At 49.8% G+C, this 17,764-nt stretch overlaps 1 protein-coding gene and 1 pseudogene across 3 annotated transcripts in view; one reads left to right on the top strand and one right to left on the bottom strand.

Annotated features, from left to right (window-relative positions):
* The window catches only part of HM13 (histocompatibility minor 13), a 38,185-nt gene that overhangs the window by 16,806 nt on the left and 3,615 nt on the right, over nt 1-17,764 (bottom strand). For all 3 annotated transcript variants that reach the window (XR_009454060.1, XM_059705829.1, XM_059705830.1), the window contains exons 2-4: nt 11,529-11,627; nt 6,645-6,727; nt 1,284-1,372 (exon numbers count right to left, since the gene is read on the bottom strand). Coding sequence is in view for 2 of the 3 variants with exons in the window: in XM_059705829.1 (XP_059561812.1) it covers nt 1,284-1,372; nt 6,645-6,727; nt 11,529-11,627 (271 nt within the window). In the remaining variant the exon portion in view is untranslated. The remainder of the gene's footprint in view (nt 1-1,283; nt 1,373-6,644; nt 6,728-11,528; nt 11,628-17,764) is intronic.
* On the top strand, nt 15,760-17,403 carry LOC132240096 (small ribosomal subunit protein uS15m-like; annotated as a pseudogene).

Below are 17,764 nucleotides of genomic sequence, written 5' to 3'. Positions count from 1 at the left end.
ACTGGCCCAGGTTTCAGAGGGTAGGAGGCTGCCGCTGGGCCCCACTTCCGCTCTCCCCTGGTGATTTTTATCTGGACACGCGGCCAACAGCTCCTGGCCGGTTTCCAGCTTGCCCTGCTGCTAAATGGCTGTGGTCCAGCTGCCTCTCCTTCCATCTGGTGGGCCTGGGAGTGACGGAGCACCATCCGAGGCCAGGGTCATGGCAGGAGGCAGAGCAAGAGACAGGTAGCGCCTGGGACCCTGAAGACTCTGGTGCAAGCTTAGCCTTTTTTCTTTTTAAATCAACAGATGCACTAGGGATGCAAAAAAGTCACATAAAATTGCTGTTCTTTAGAAACAAGGTAGAATGTGCTAGGCTCCAGTAAGAGAGTGTGACATTCACAAACTCAGATTTTTACATGAGAAACCCCTTCCGTTTGGCCAAGCCATTGTAATCCTGTTACAACATTCGAACCCACAACCTAACTAATCCCAAAACCCAGGCTTCCCCCAATTCCCTGTAGTTTTCACTTTCTTTTTAAAAAATGTTTATTGATTTTTCTTTTCTTTTCATAGAGAGAGGAAAGGAGAGGGAGAGAAAGACAGAAACATCGATTGGTAGGCTCTGGCTGCCTCCCACATGCTCCCTGACAGGAGATCAAACCCGCAACCTGGGTATGCGCCCGGACCAGGAGTCCAACTGGCAACCCTTCGGGGCATGGATGACAACCAACCAGCCGCTCTGGCCAGGCCATAGTTTTCACGTTTTATGAAGCCGTGGAGCCCTGGACAGTGTGGCTCGGTTGGTTGAGCGTCGTCCCACGCACCAAGTCCTGGTCAGGGCACATGCTCAGGTTTCGGGTTAACTCTGGCTGGGGCTTGTGGGAGGCAACCAATTGATATTTCTCTCTGTCTCCTTTCCTTTCTCTCTTAAAAAAAAAAAAGAAAAGCCATAGAATCTCCCTTTCAAATCTTAGGTAGGAAAGTAATCCTACTAAAAATAGCCACAATAGCCAACTTTTACTGAGTGCTTACTACAGCCTGGCAGTGTGCTGAATGCTTTCCACTCATCACCTACTTGCCTCCTAACAACATACCTAAGTGGGAGGTAACAGATCACTTTTATTTTACAGATGAAAAAACCCCAACAAAACACCCAAGGCTCAGAGAGGTAAAGGCGCTCACCCAGAGTTCCCCGAGCAGGCAGTGTGACCCAGAGCCCACCTCTCCATCACTCGCTCTATCCAAGAGCCCCGACATCAGAGAGACGAAGGGGAGTGGAGGAGGAAGCGGGCAGCACTGACCTTCCTTGTTCTCCCCGGAGCCCTGCGTGAAGAGCAGCTGGTACTGTCGATTTGGGAAGTTGGCTGGAAAAAACTTACTCATGAAGGGGCTGGAAGAAAAGACAAAGTAGATTGGCAAACAGAGCTCCCGTGGGCACCCACAGACTCAACCACCCCAATAAAGCCCCCATTCACAGCTGTGATCTCCAGCAGCCTCACAGCGGTCCCGACAGGCAGGTGTTATTGTGCCCATTTTACACATTTGGAAACCGAGGCCCTCAGAGGGTAAGTGACTGCCCAGGGTCACACAGGGAGTCAGTCTCTGAGCTGAGATGTGAACCCTGGGCTCTGGTGCTTCCATACTGCCTCTAGGTTATCACCCAAGAAACACAAAGCAGCCGACTTGCATGTAAAATGCAGTTTTAAGGAGAGCAATGGATCTCAAAGTCTGGTCCAGGCACCATCTGTATGAGAGTCCCTTGTCAAGAATGCATATTCCTGAACTCCCTTTCCAACCTAAGTTAGATGACCTGATGGTCACCTCACTCCCTTGACTTGTGAGGCCTGAGATTTTTATGAACTCGTTGGACTTGATCAGCCAGACAAATCACAACCCCATGGGTGGAAATACCCTCACGTTAACCCAGCATGGGGTTGGCCCCTTCTCTTGTAATCCAGCATACTCTGCTTCCTGGCCAGGCAGGGAACAGACAAGGCAGGGAACAGACACTTTCTTTTCTGGATTACCTACAGAGCAAGATTAGCTAGCACATGGGGCTTCTGTATGCAGCCTGGGGCGGCTACAAGCTTGGGTGGCTCAGCCCTGAAGCCTAACCTGCCACACGCCAGCTGTGTGGGGACACTACCATCTGTGTGAGGTGCTGCTGTGAAGACAGGAGAGAGGGCAGGGAGAAGCTAGGCCAGCAGTGCATCTACAGTCAGAACGCAAGAACTGTGAGTTTCCCTCGTCATGGAGCTTGTCTAGACTCTAAGCTCGAAAGCATTTGGCAATGCCAGATAGACCGACATGACTAATGAGGTGGGCAAATCCAGAACAGTGTTTCCAATGGCAGGTAAATGGAGGCAGGCCAAGAGGTAACTAGGGCACAGTGGTAAAGGCAGGGGAAAGGGAGCCTCTAAGACCCTGGGGCTTGGAGAAAGACGTGGCATTAAGGATCTCTGGGCTCAGTTTCCCCACTTGTCAAACAGCCAATCCCTCCAGTCTGTAAGGCTGTGGCATGATGAGATGTGGCAGGCCCAAGGATGGAGTCGGGAGTGGGCTTCCACAGCGGGCTCTGAGGAGGTGGAGGCGGAAGCTGGGATGAGTGAGGATGATTCAGCTCAGTTTGCTGAATCACCTTTGGGAAAGTCTAAAGCCAGAGTGTATGTGTGGAGGCAGAGAGAAGGCCCAAGGAACTAAGCCCTTCACTCCAGTCTGGCCTCTTCCTTAGAAGCTTGATGCCTGCCTTCTCAACCAGCAGAGAGCAGCAATTAAGAACATGGACTCTGGAGGCAGACTTCCTGGGTTCAAATCCCAGCTCTGCCACTTATTAGCTGTGTGACCTTGGGAAAGTTACTTAATTGCTCTATGCAACAGTTTCCTCACTTGGAACACTACACTGTCCTCCTCATAGTCGCCCGGTGCCAGGAGGCTGCTGGCAAATGCTTGCTTGAAGGCCTTCAAATGCAGACTATTGTTCGAGGCAGATATTTTTTTCTGGTCCTTGATGGCTTACATCAAAGCTAAAGGTCACTGCTTCCTGTTGGGAAACCACATCCTGCTGCCCTCTTCCCTGGGGGTAGAAGGCACAGGACAGAGAAACTGGTGACAGGGCCTCCTCTTCCTAGAGTGGCGAAGTTTGGCTTTCTGACTCCTTTTTTCCTCTAACGGTGAGCTGGGTGGGGAATGAGCTCACAGGTGATAAAAAATAAGTCGAGGTTCCTTGGCAGACAGGATTTGGGCATGGGCTCGGGTCTCAGTGATTGTGCAAGGTAAAGGCAGGCTACAGGCCCTGCAGTCCCCCAAACCCTAACCTGCGGTTTCTTCCGAGGACTGAGGTGGGCCAGGAAATGGTGGTGGAGATGGAAGGAATCTCACAAGCCTTGGGGCTGACAAGGCTCGGGCTCAGGTCTTACAACCTTTCAGCAGGTCTCCTCTGCCAAGCCTCAGGAGCCGCAGGCCCACTGGGAGAGGGTGGCTGGCCGGCCCCCCCTTTAAGCTCTCTCTTCCCCTTTTCATTCATTCCAGTTTCTCATCCATATCACATTTTTCAGAGAACAGCTTTGGCCATATATGGTGAGAACACCTCTTCGCCCATGGCTATCCACTGTTATTGTATTATTAAAAAATTTTTTTTGCCTGGCCGGTGTTGCTCTGTGGTTGAGTGTCGACCCACGAACCAGGAGGTCATGGTTCAATTCTTGGTCAGTGCACATATCCAGGTGTCAGATTCGACCCCCAGTAGGGGGTGTGCAGAAGGCAGCTGATCGATGATTCTCTCTAATCACTGATGTTTCTATCTCTCTCCTCCTCTCAGTTCCTCTCTCTGAAATAAAAAAAAACACACGTCCTTAAAAAATTAAAAAAAAAATTAATTTGTGAGAAAGAGGAAAGGAGAGAGAAAAATATTGAGTGTTGTTCCACTTATCCTTGCATTCATTGGTTGACTCCCGAATGCGCCCTAATCAGGGATCAAACCTGCAACCCTGGCACATCAGGGCTGATACTTCAATTAACTGAGCCACCCGGCCAGGGCTTCACTGTTTTTATAAATTCTAATCTTCCCAGGTCAAACTTTGTGCTCTAAATTTTATCAAGAAAATGATTCTTCTTTATGTATTGGTGGATTTTAGAGAGATGAAGGGAGAGGGATAGAGAGATAGAAACATTGATGAGAGAGAAACATCGATAGGCTGCCTCCTGCAAACCGCCCACTGAAGATCGAGCCTGCAACCCGGACATGTGCCCTGACCAGGAATCCAACCCTGACCTCCTGGTTCATGGGCCAACGCTCAACCACTGGACCACACTGGCCGGGCAAGAAAATGGTTCTTCTGATAATTTGTAGTCACTCACAAATGTTACCATGTGCAGTTTTAGCTGCTGTTGGTTCTATTTTCTGTTGATAATTTTTATCAGTAAAAATTATGAATTCGTTAAAAGGCAGACGGACAAAGAGGTAGTTGGACAACTGCTTCTTAGATAATCCAGGACAAATTTGGGTCCATTTTCCTCAGTTATTGTTCAAAAGGGTACAAATGATACAGGTTCAAAATATTCTGCTTGAGCAGCTGGATGGAGCTCTCTTGCAGGGTTATTGGAATAAAAGTGAAATAACCAATGCCTCAACACGTGGCCTGCCAGTGGCTTTCAAACTATGTGTTCTCTCACTCTGTGATGGTGGGTGGGCTGGGGGAGAGGCGGGGGTTTCAAGCTATTCAAAGACGGGTGAGACCTGGAACTGGAAGGGGGTTTGCAGTGGGTAAGCTGCTAATCAGGATGGGCCCCAGTGTCTGGAAGTGACTTCCTGGATCCCACCCCACCCATGGTCTACCAGGAAGGGAGGTCTGTCTTTGAGGAAGAATAATTGGGTTTGCCACTATCCTGCTAGGGTCAAATTACAGAGGTGCCTTTGAGTCTGTAGGATGGAGGCTGGAGTAGAATCCTCCCAAGGTGCCTAGACAAGATTTTGTGGGTGAAGGTAGGTGGAGCTGAAAACACTGAACTCAGTTAAAAGACCAGAGTTCAAGGCCCTGCCAGTGTGGCTCAGTTGGAGTAGCATCGTCCTGTGCACCGAAAGGTCACTGGTTCGATTCCCTGTACGGGCACATACCCAGGTTCCAGGTTCCATCCTGGTTGGGGTGTGTGTGGGAGGCAACCGATTTTTCTTACATTGGTGTTTCTCTCTCTCCCTCTCTCTTTAAAATCAACGAAAACATTTAAAAAAAGAAAGAAAGAAAGAAAGAAAAAAAGACCAGAGTTCAAGTTCCAGCTGTGATCGTGGGCCAGCAGGTCACTCGTGGGGCTTGGCACTGGGCTAGATCTGCCCCTACCAGGAGGTGCCTGGAGGATCTCCATCTTGTAGGTGAAAAAGGGGGTGCTCAGAGAGCTGGAGTAGTTCACACAAATATGGGGCCTGCAGAGCCAGGCCATCTGCCTCTTGAGCTCACACTCTTGACTAACACCGTTCTGCCAACGTGCCCAGAGGAATGGGGCCAAACTCACCTTGGCTTTCAATGTCCTTGTGAGCAGATCCTTCTCTTTTTTTTTCTAGATTCTCTCCGACTGCTCTGGGAAGATTCTGACTCCCCACTCACCATGCACAGACCTTGCAGCTCCTGGCCTCTCCCTCCTTCACCCCTCTGCCAGGTTTCCTACCTTCCTAGCTGAGTTCACTACCACTTCCAGGGGCCAGATGGAAACAGATGGGGAGGCTCTCATAGTTGGGCGGGGGGCACACTCCCCTGTGGTAAGAGGGCGAGGACTGCCCAATGTCTGCAAGGCACAGAGAACTGGCCTGTCCAAAATGCCCACAGCAGCCCCCCGCGGATCACTGTCCAGGTCCTTCATCACTAGTGAACTGACACAAGCATGTGGCAATCTAAGCAGTGACAGCGGGAAGAGGATGGGCTCTGGGGCCACACAGACCTGGCTTTGAATCTTGCCTCTGCTGTTTATCAGCTGTGTGATCTTAGCAAATTTGTTAACCTCTTTGAGCTTTAGTTTCCAAATTAACACAGGATTAAAAGCAAAAGCTAACCTTATAAGGTTTTCTGGCAGGTTAGCGGTTATTGAGCACAGTAAGTGCTCAGTAACAGATCCAGTGATAAAAGCCTTCCACACGACCCATGAAGGGTACTAGTATTTTCCTTCACACTCAGGTGAGGAAATTGCGGCCAGGGAGATTAAGTAACTTGCCTAAAGTCACAGGGATATTAAGTGGCAGAGTCTGGATTCAAAGTCAGGTAGTCAAATTCCAGAGCCGCACTCCTACCTTCTCCCTACACCGCCCTCTCTCATGAAATAAGATCACGTGTGAGGTGCCTTGCATAGTGCTTGGCACAGGGGCTCTAACAGCTGGCAGGGACACTGCTATCACTCAGCTCAGTACTGTGACAAGTAAAATGACATTACTGCTCACAATACTACTTTCCCAGCAACCGGGGACACTCTTATCACTCCTTGTAAGGAAACTGTGGCCCAGAGAGGTTACGATTCTTGTGCTAGGTCTCCCGCGGGGTCACATGGGGAAAGATTCCCTTGGGTCTCTCAGCCAGGATTCAAACCTGGCTCTGAATGATGCCAAAGGTCAAGTTCTCATCCAGGAGCCTATACTGGCTCCTGAAAAAGACGCTCCAAAGACTGCAGAGATGCCTTCTGACCTGATGGTGTGGGACAGGGCCAGGATTCCAAGCACGAAGAAATACATGGACAGCAAGAGGTTGATGTACTCCTGGGAGAATATCTGAGGCGGAAATACAAAGAGAAACAGAAAGTCAGGGTTGCCGGCGCCTGGCAGGAAACTGGAGTCCGCACTTCTCTTCTGAAGGCTGGTCACACCCCTCTGGAGTTGAGGCACAGTGTCAGGGAGAATCTGACAGCGTGGGGGACCTTTTAGATTCTGTGGCCATGGGGGGAAAAGAGAGGACCACCAGATGCACCTCGAACGGAGCCCGTGGGTTTGCACTTGGTGGCCCCATTACCTGGAGACAGGCAACATTAGGGTTGCGTCTAGAGTCCTGCAGAGGAATCGTGGGCGAGGGAATCTGAGGTTCAGAGTCCCAAGAAAGCCATCTGGACCTAAGGAGGTGCCCTCCAGTTTCCTTCTCCACGGCCCCAAGACACTCGAACGAGTCATCTGCGCCCTGCCCCACTCTCTACATCACACCCCCGCACAACTCCTCCATGGTGATGCCGGAGTCATGGCAGCCAGTGCTGACAGCTGCTTCTTGGTCTTATGTTGTTAGTGAAACTGAGAAGCGTTCTCTCTCAGTGCTCTGAAGCCAACGGTCACATGCTGTTCATTCTAGACTCTGGGAAGGCTCTGTCATGTTCTGTTATGCCCCATTCACAGCATCGTCTTCTGAATTTGTTATTAAGAAGGTCTCTAACTGGGAGACAATAATGGGCTGTCGTGTGGGCCCCAGGGACACTGGGCTCTCCCAAGTGGGGCTGCTCTGGAATCTGTTTAAACCTGCCCATCTGATCATGTCGCTCCCTGCTTACAGCTCTCAGCAGCAGCTTCCCTCTGCTCTCACAGCTCAAGGCCTCCATCCTCACCGTGACCACCGCAGACTTCTGCTGCAGCCCACACCACGCCCGCTCTTGCTCTACATGCTGCCTGGATGCGCCCCTCCCGTCACCTAGGCCAACACTACTCACCATTCTGCTCTCAGCTCAGAGCAGCTTTCCTTGACATGGCGAGGAAATTCCTCATTAATTCAGCTCATGTTTACTGCCTACTACATGCAGGGCATCATGCTAACCACTGGGATTCAGCGAGGAATAAGGCAGAAAAGTCCCTGCTTCATGGAGTTCATGTGCCAGTGAAGGAGAAAGAAGCTCAAAAGAACCAATGTGCACTGTAACAGGTGGTGCTGGGAGCCAAGGAGAAAAGCTAGCAGGGCAATCAGGTGAAGAAAGAAGTGGGGAGAACTGGTATTTAGACAGGTGGCCCGGGAAAGCCCCCCTAACAGGATGACACCCACTTCTTTTGGGATAGAACCTTTAATGAAGGAACAGCTGTGAGGATATCTGGGGAAAGAGCACTTGAGGTAGAAGGAAGGATGAGTGGAAAGGTCCTGAGGTGGGCACATGCTTGTGTGTGCAGGGAATACTAGTGAGGGCCTGAGTCTGGAGCTGAGAGAGCAAGGGGAGACTGTCAGGGGCTGGGGCTGGGAGGCAGGAGGGAGACAGACTCTGCGGGGCTGTGAGAAGGCTGTGGATTCATCTGGGTGAGACAGGCTGGAGTTGGAGGGCTATGATGTGAGGGCCTGGGGGGATCCCTCTGCTGCTGTGGGGGAGACAGTCTATAGCGTAAAAGTGGAAGCAGAGCCCAGTGAGGAGGGCACTGCATAATCCCGCGGAGGGAGGACGGTGCCCTGGGCTGGGATGGAGGGACGTGAGCAGTGGTCAGATGTAGATGCGTTCTGGAATTGCAGATGCAGGATGTGCCGAGGGGCTGGCTATGAGGCTGAGAAGCAGGGAGCAAGATGGCTCCCGGGGGTTCTGGCGCAGTGGCGATGTGTATGGAGGTGCTGCCGTCTAGTACGGAGGGTCTGGGCAGGATGGTTCGGAGCTTCCCTGGTGCTACAGACCTCGCTTTCACAGCTCTTCCCAGGACTAACCTCCCATTTACCTATGTGATCACGTAATGAGTGTCTGTCTCCACCACGTGATAAGAAACTCCTTGAGGGCAGGGGCGGGTTAAAGGTTTTTCTCACTCTGGTGTCCCCAGCACCTAGCACGGGGCCTGGTGTGCAGCAGGCGCTCAATCAGTGTTTACAGAATGAGTGGGTGGATGGGCAAATCAGTGCCCCACACTGTGAACGCTAGGAGAAAAAGACCCACGCACACAGACACATGGGTTGTGCTTTACTTGACGATGTGGTGCACCTCTCACATTGAAATATGTTCTGTCAATGGAGGCCCTTGGGAAAATTCCTCTCTGGCTGCACCTCTGAGCTTCTGGTTGGCTTGACTGTGTGGACTAGGAATTGTGCACCAGGTCTCGCTTTCTTTGTGCCCTGGCTGCCAGAAAGTTTAATTTTCGTGAGCTGCCTCAGAGCAATCAGTTTTGGATGAGATGGGATCAAGTAAATTGTATGATTTGAGAAATGTTATAAACTCCAGTGCCCCACGCAGGAGAGGAGGAAAGGGGCAGCGAGACAGTCACTGTTAAAGAGACCAACCAACCAGCTGTCAGTCTGGAGCTCGGGAGCAGGCTGGTGGCTGTGTGTCCAGGCAGCCGCCTTTCAGAAATGTTGACGTGGACGTTGAGACATGAGGAAGAGGTGTACTGTGTCCTCTGGCACAAGGCAGGCTGGGGCTTACCTGCCAGGAGAGGAGGACAGGCCGAGCAATGAGCAACGGCACCCAGTGCCTTAAATAGAAATGTGCATACCCCCGCTGCCAGAAGTCCCTTCCTGGGGAATCTGGCCTAAGGAAGGAATCCTAAGTACTAAAAATGTTAGAAGGTCTGGAGGTAAGGGCCTGGATGTGTGTTCCTGGCATTTAGCACAACAGAGACTTGAGAAATACCTGCTAAAAGCAAAGTCAGAGGCAATGGGCTAAATGTACACAGAGCCCCAGAGAGATCTCAGAAGTACCGGGGAAAGCAGAAGGAAACAGAGGGAGATGTATTGTATAACTCTATTTATGGAAACTAGACAGACCCTCATCCATACACACTGATGCACCAACACCATATTTTTTACAAGGAGACACACATCTAAGGACACAAATCAAACCATTAGAGCTGGTACCTCTGGCAGAAAGAGAAACGGAGGTGGGGGATGGAGGTGGGCACCGGGGGCACGGGGGGCGGAGGGGGGGTGGGGCGGGGAACAAGGAGGGGGACCGGGCATGGGTTGATGCTGTTGCACTATGAACCAAAGCATTTGGTAAATGCTTCACCTGAGGCCCAGGAAAAAACGAAAAAACAAAGAAATACAAAAATGGACGAATACCTGTTGCTACTTGACTCACTCTTACTTATTGGTAAGAGTAAACATCCAAATGATTTTTTCCGTTTAAAGTGAGGGGGATGATATAATCAACCATGGTGGATAGGCTTGGGGGGGATAGTCTAAAACCATCAAAAAGAGTAGCTCTGATCCAACAATGCGGGAGCAATGGACCAGGAAACAGGCATTAGCAATTCCATTTTACTGGTTAAAACAGAGAATCTGGCTGCTACCCAATGCAGGCGAGGACACAGGAAGCAGCACACTTGGGACTGTTGGAGGGAATGTAAAAAGGGTGCCATCGCTTTGGGTGGAGGTGGCACCATCTGTCCAAATGACAAACAGAGATGCTATCGGACCTGGCAATCCTACTGCAGATACACTTGTCAATACGTGTACGTGCCAAGATATGTGCACGAAGGTGTCCCGGCAGCACTGCAGTGACGCCCAGCACTCAGCGCCCCTCAGGACACACCCATAAAACAGAACCACAAGCCGCTGTTACAAAGAATGGGGTAGGTTCAATTGTCTTGATACAAAAATATCTCCATGATAAAAATCATATTATGTTTGAAACATATTTGTTTTTAAATTTTAACATAAATGTAGATCTATACAATCTTTTATGTAAAGATTCATAAGGAACTATATTGAGGAGAGGATTATGGCTCATTTACACCTTCTCTTAGATTGAAAAAGGTTTTTAACCACAGACATGGTATTTTGAAATTGTAAATTAAAGGTTGTCCTTGAGGAATTTTCACTGATCAGGAAAAAAGTGCTTGTGTGTGATGTACTATTAAAAAATATGCTTATCAGAAGCCTGAAAGGAGACAGGCTAATATGTCAAAGGGGATTACATTTGTGTATTTCTCTTGATATTTTCCCCTCCTTTACTTTAAGTTTCCTTTTTATATTTCTTTTATAATTAGAAAATAAGATACATTATATTAAATATAGTTTAAGGAGAGTTTGCAGTAACATGAGAAAATGCTTATGATGTTATTAATGGGAAGTGAAAAAAGCAGCTACGAAACTGAAGACACCACATGGTCACAGTCACGGCAAAACCATGCACAGGAGAAACAGTGGAAGGACACACCTCCAAAGGGGCTCTGTGACTGTCTCTGGAAGAGGGGTTTTGGATGACTGCTGTTTTTCCCTTTTTACTTTTCTGTGTTTTCCAGGTTTTCAACACTGAGCCTGTGTAACTTTTATTAGGAAAATAAACCTCGATAAATTAAAAAAAAAAAAAAAAGCAATTAGTATGGAAGAGGTATGTCTGAGACACAAGCTATATACCCCAGCCCAACATAAACAGTACCATGAAACTAGACGGGTATCATGCAAAAAACCCAAAAAGCTCCACGCAGAAAAGAAGTCAAGATTGGTGGGATACTGGCCCAAACGCCAACAGTGGCTGCATCTCTGGGAAGTGGCCCTAGGGGTGAATTTTAAGGATATTTTTCCTGCTTTTTATTTTCTATAAATGAACATGCATGTCTCCTGGGATGGAAAAAGTAAAACAAAAGAAAATAAAGTTACTGAAACCAAATGACACAACAGGTGGCAAAGACTTACTTTGAAAAAGAGGTAGAGCCCCAAGAGCGTGCAGCTGGCGATGATGGGGAAGCGGGCGGCGTCCCGGCTGGTGATGGTCTCGGGCATGTCCGAGGCATTCTAGAGGAGAGAGCAGAGGGACCCACTGAGCAGGGGTGTGGTTCTGGCCTCCTAGGGCTGGACACTGGTGAGGATCTGATGCCCCAGGAGCTCATTAACCTCCTTCCCCCGCTCTGCCCCGGTTCACTCAGGTGCTGCAGGAGCCCATGTCTTCTTAACTCCAGGCTTTGTTAATGCTGTTCCCTCTGCCAGGGGAGCTGCCCAGCCACTCTGGGGCAAGATGCTCTGATCCCACTCTGTTGCCATTGAGGAAATCTGGACCCTGACAGGGAAAGCCCAGGGAGGACCCCGTGCACAGGTGGCTTATCTGGGAGAAGATCCATGACAGAGGCAGTCACTAGGTATGTAATAACTGAACAACAACAAGAACAAAAAACAAACACTTTGGAACTGGTGACAGCAGAGTTGTCCTAGAACTCATGAGAAGGATTTCCAGTTTTCTTAGGGATCAGCTAAGAGGTAAATATGATCCATCTCTTATCCAGTAGGTAGTGAATACTGAGTGGAAATAAACCAACAACCCACAACACTGACAATGGCTGGACCCACACACGGGAAGGCACCAATAGTGAGAAGCATCTTGTGTGTGTGTGTGTGTGTGTGATAATCCTCACTGGAGGATATTTTCCCATTGATTATTCTTAGAGAGAATGGAAGGGAGGGGGAGAGCCAGAGAGAAACATCGATGTGAGAGAGACATAGATTGGTTGCTTCCTGCTTGAGCCCTGAGTGGGGAAGGAGCCTGCAACCGAGTTACATGCCCTTGACCGAATCGAACCCAGGACCCTTCAGTCCTTGAGCTGATGCTCTATGTACTGAGCCAAACTGGCCGGGATGAGAAGCCAATCTTGACAACACTTAAAACTTAAGAAATTTGGGAAAACCGAATCTGGTAAGAGTGAAAGCCGCGAATAAATTTACAATGGCAGATGCCGTAGTTGGCAGGAATGTGATCTGGGTAAAGAGCTGACAGAGGATAAATGTTTACATGAAAAAGAACTGAATGCAATAAAAATAATTTCATGTTATAAATATGGAAAAATTGGAAATAGAGTAATAGTGCAACACAGGAATTAAACAGCTTTATAGAATTCATACCCAAAGGCTCTCTAGTGAAAACTCATCAATAGTAGAATATTAAACACGCAAAGTGAGACGCGTTCGGAATCACGGTGCTCTCCAGGTCCTCTGCTAGGCAAAACCCTCAGTCTTCCAGGACCCAGCGAGTGTCACTGCCAGGAAGCGTTTCCAGATTCCCCCACCGGGATAAGCCTGCTTCACACGGCAACTCTCCCTGCACTTTATGCCTAATTCTATTTTATAGTGAAGCTACCGAAAGTCCTAGCAACACCAGATTAGACTTCTGCTCATGCCAAAGAGAAGTTCTCTCCACAAGAGCCACAGACTCATCAGGGTGCCTGAGATTCCACCATCACATCCATCCTGTGAACAAGGCACCAGCATCCCTAAGAGAAGGGATCATGTTCAGCTGCAGTCTCATTAATATTTTGGCTCACAGCTGCCTCTTAGAACCGACAGGACAAAACAAGCTAAGGGGGAAGCTGCCTGGAGAGGTAGATCTGGCCCAGGGAGGCCCTCACGCATCACGATGGAAGGTTGCAGAAGGCGAAGGAGATGGGGCATAGAGCAGGAAGCCCAGGAAACGATCACTAGGAGATGGCGGGGTGGTGAACTGGGACGCTTACATGTCACTCATTTGTGTACAAACTGGTCCAGCCTCTGGGGGAGGCCACTTGGCAGGCCTGTCAAATCGTAACCTACACACGCTCAAGATACAAAGAGAGGATCCACAGATGAGGAACTACAAATGGCTCTCAATCACAGGAAAAATGTTCACCTTTACTCTTTTTTCTTTTTCTCTTTTTAAATCCTCACCTGAGGATATTTTTCCATTGATTTTTAAAGAGAGAGTGGAAGAGAGAGGGAAAGACAGAGAGAAACATCAATGTGAGAGAAACACATTGACTGGTTGGGGAGGAGCCTGCAACCTAGGTGTGTGCCCTTGACTGGAATCTAACCTGGGACCCTTCAGTCCACAGGCTGACACACTATCCACTGAGCTAAACTGGCGAGGGCCATCTTCACTCTTAATAAGAGAAGCTCAAATTACAGTACACTGAGATTCCATTTTTTCATCATCAGAATGGCAAAATCCACGTTTGATAATACAGTGAGCTGGTGAGACTACAGGGAAAACGGGCTGACCCACACGGCTGACAGGTCTTCCCGTAGAGAGCACATTGGCCAATAGCTGCCAAAAGCACAAATGCACATACCCTTTGACCAAGCAATTCCACTCTGGGAATTCTCCCTAGTTATAATTCATGCATGTGCAAAATGATGCACATGAAGTATAGCCAAGGTAGTCATTGCTCTCTTAATGGCTTGCTGGGTGACTGAGACCAATCACCTCTAAAAGGGGCAAGGGGCTTAAACCAAACGAGATATGGGATGTGGAAGAGCCTGGCAAACTGTGAAGTGCTGTGAACACGAGGAGCTGCGATGATCAGGGAGGCCCCTTCGCCCCACCCCCACATAGGCATGGCTGAGGGCCCAGGCGCAGGGCTGGAAGGAAGAAGCCTCCTTCTGGAGCCCCCAGAGGCAGCTCTGTGGGAGTCGCTCTCTGGCAGCCTTGCTGGGAGGTGGCGGTGGTGTGTGTGTGTGTGTGTGTGTGTGTGTGTGTGTGTGTGTGAGCAGCACTGGCACTGAGAGGCATGGGCTTCCCTCCCTCTTCTCTCTCAGCCCTTGGTTTCTGCTTTTGGCAGGAGTGTGCTGGGGGACTTGGCCAAGTTCCTCACCCGCTGTGTGCCTCCACAAACTGTTTCCTGCGTAGCAGTAGTGTGAGCACACACTCAGACCCCCCACCCGCCCTGCCCCAAACTAGCTCCTGACCTCAGAGTTCACAGGCAAGGCGGCCAAGACCTTGGCAGTAAACAGAATACCACCATACACTGTGACACGTGACAAAATAAGACACGTACGCTGGTCTGGTACATGGCACGCATGCCAAATAGCTGAGAGGGCTCTGATGTCAGAAAGCCGTCTGCTTCCTGCTGCCTCCCCAGCTGTGGGACCTCGGGAGTTACTCTCTCAGAGCCTCCACTTCCTCAGCTGTAGTGTGACTTGTCAGGAGACGAGGGTTTTTGCACGGAAGTATTCGGTGCTGTGCCTTGAGCACGTCACTCAAGCTGTCGAAGCGAAGTGTGTTACTACATGCAAGGGGATCGTGAGAGAGCAAACAGACACTACGTCTGCGTGGCAGGAGGGGCGTAACAGGAGTGGCTGGAGCAGATGCCGCTTAAGCAGGACCTTGAAGGCCAAGCACATGGTGTGAAAGCATCCAGGGGACTCCGGCGTCACCTACCAGTGTTAGGGCTCGTTTCCACACATTCCTTCCATTTCAGCCCAGTCGCCTGGGCGGGAAGAGGCTTCACATTATTTGGTGACAAACCAAGGTTGAACAGATGCTCCACCATCCAAAGGAATTAGGTCTCCGCCGTGAGTGGCTGTTATAAATAACCCATGCCGTAATGCTGAGTCAAAATGGGAGACTTGAAATTCGACCGACAGTAACAGTAATAAGGATAACATTTACTGAGAGCTTCCTAGGGGCCGTTCTAGGCATTTTACGTGACTACATCCTCACAAAAACCCTACAAAGCAGGTACGCTTAGTAGCTCCATTTCACGGATGAGGAAACTGAGGCTCAGAGAGGTGCAATAACTTGCTTTGAGGTCATACAGCTGGAGAGCAGCAGAGCCAGGATTCACACTGCGGCCACTGGTTCCGGAGCCCAAACGCTTGGCTATTACTCCCTAGGCACCCTCTACCTTTCCTATCTAGAAATTTCTGCTGGAAAGTTGTGACAAGATGCTCAGGGAGCCTGAGAGCTTTCTGAGGAACAGATCCTGGCAACAGAACAGTTAAACGTCATAGTTACAAAAATACTAAATGCGGTTAGGATTCTCTCCTAATTCAATTTGGATTTTTTAGAGCAGACACTCCTATGCGAATGCAATAGCTCCTGACACACGAAACATAATTAGAGAGTGGGGAGGGGGGGAGCTGACACAAGTAGCAGGCATAAATTTAGCTTCCAGTGACATTCTGGATGTTCCGTTATCAGGGCGGAAGCAAAAGCGGTGAGGGAAGACAGATGCCCGGCTTCCAGCCATTGGTTCAGCTCAGGCTCTGGGATACAGCTGCCAGCCAGGCCCTAGAAACGCTCTGGAACTCATGGACCATTCTGTGACTGCCGTTCCAGCTGAAGACTGAGGGTCTTCTCTCCTCCTTACAACGTCCACTCACTCATCCGGCCACAATTCTGCTTCCTAAGTATTTCCTGAACTAACCCCGCACCCCGACCCTTTGCCTCCCACCATCTCACCAGCCTCTTTCCTTTCTCCCTCCTGCCTATTACTGCCCGGCCAGGAGAGAGTTCTGACGCTCAGACCTGACTGTAGCACATACCTGCGCAAACATCTCCGCCAACGGACTACTAAGCGGTCATTCGTTACACAGAAAGCCAGGGACTGGTGGCAGGTGTCTAACCTGGTATATAACCCCTTTGGTGGACAATCTGGTAAAGTTAAAACACTTTGCCTCTGACCCAGAAAGCCCATTTCAAGGAGTTAACCCTACAGACACACCGACAAGTGCGAAATGACTGTACGAGATAGACTGCAGCCTGGCCTGTAACGCAGAGGGCTGGCACACCTAGACAAACCGCGGAGAACTCTAAGCCAAGGTTCTCACACTTGAACACACATCAGGTTCACCAGGACGGCCTGTGAAAACAGCCTGCTGGGCCCACCGGAGTTTCTCATTCAGAATTTGCAGTTCTCAGCTCATGTAACCCGGTCGGCACGGTGAAGGCCACAGCGCAGCTGCCCGCTGGGGTCAGAAGCCACCATGCTGCTGAAGGCGCGTGGAGGGTGCTAGTTCCGTTCGGCCCCAGGCCCCCTGCCCTTGGGCTGCCGGGTGGAGGGTGCGCCTGGCTTCCATCTGACCCGGGGTCCTCCCCTTCCTTCCTCTCCCCTCCCCAAGGTCTTGTCCCCCAGCCGTCTGCGGATATGCCATGGATGTGACATCCAGCAACTAGTCCGACCCAGCCAAGAAGGCATCCCGCCCCTTCCACGCTGCTCAAAGATTACCAGGACGTTCTGGAATTGAAAAGGCTGATGTCGAGAAAAGACTCTTTTCTTTGGAAAAGGTGAACCGGAAGGAGAAGCTAAGAATCAAGCAACAAAACAATAAAAATCACACACACACAAAAGTCAAGCAAGAACAATGGATGAACAAGGTTGTGGCAAACCCTGAGGACACCAGCGCCCTGAAGGCCCTAAGTGTTGCCTTGACGATCAAGATCCGCAATTATGAAGCGCACATGTAGAAACATGGAAGGGACACAGCCCTCAAGCGCTACCTGCTGATGAGCATGGCTCAGAGGAAAAAGATGCTCAAAAACCCCCCTAAGACCAACTACAATGTCTTTGAGAAGACGTGCAAGGAGCTGGGGACTGAGTCCACCTTCCCCTCTGTACTACCGAAAAGCCCACGGCAGCTGGGTGACCAAGAAGCTCTGAGCAACTGGGTTTACCGGGAGGTTTAAAAGCTGAAGAAGCAACGAAGGGCTTTGAAAGCAGCAGCAGCCCGGAAACAAGGCCAGATGAACCCAAAGAGCTCTTCCAGCGTCAATCAAGGAAAACCAATTCATTTTGTTCAAGTTAAAAAAGAAATTCCCAGGTGGTGCTGAGTCATGCTTTTGGCGTGTAGGCAGGACCACCACTCCATAGGTACTGATGTATTTATCACCAATATATATTCAACGAAAAAAAGAAAGGTGCAAAAAAGTGCATATAAAGTATAACAGTTATATAGCGAAAGTGGGAGAAAGCATGTTTATTTGCAAGGGCACAGAATCTCCTGGAAACAGGTAACAGGTCTGCTGCCGCTGGGAAGGGAACGTGGGCCACTGGTGGGGGAGGAAGACTCACTGTGCGCCCCTCTGTTCTTTTGGAATCCTATACCATGAGCGTGCATTACCCACCCTCCTTGCTGTAGGACAATGAGGTAGATCCATGAGTGCTGACATAGGAAAATGACCAAGACAATGT

The sequence above is a fragment of the Myotis daubentonii genome, chromosome 8, assembly GCF_963259705.1.
Source record: "Myotis daubentonii chromosome 8, mMyoDau2.1, whole genome shotgun sequence".
NCBI classification, from domain to species: domain Eukaryota; kingdom Metazoa; phylum Chordata; class Mammalia; order Chiroptera; family Vespertilionidae; genus Myotis; species Myotis daubentonii.
This window is presented reverse-complemented; position numbering and strand designations above follow the sequence as displayed.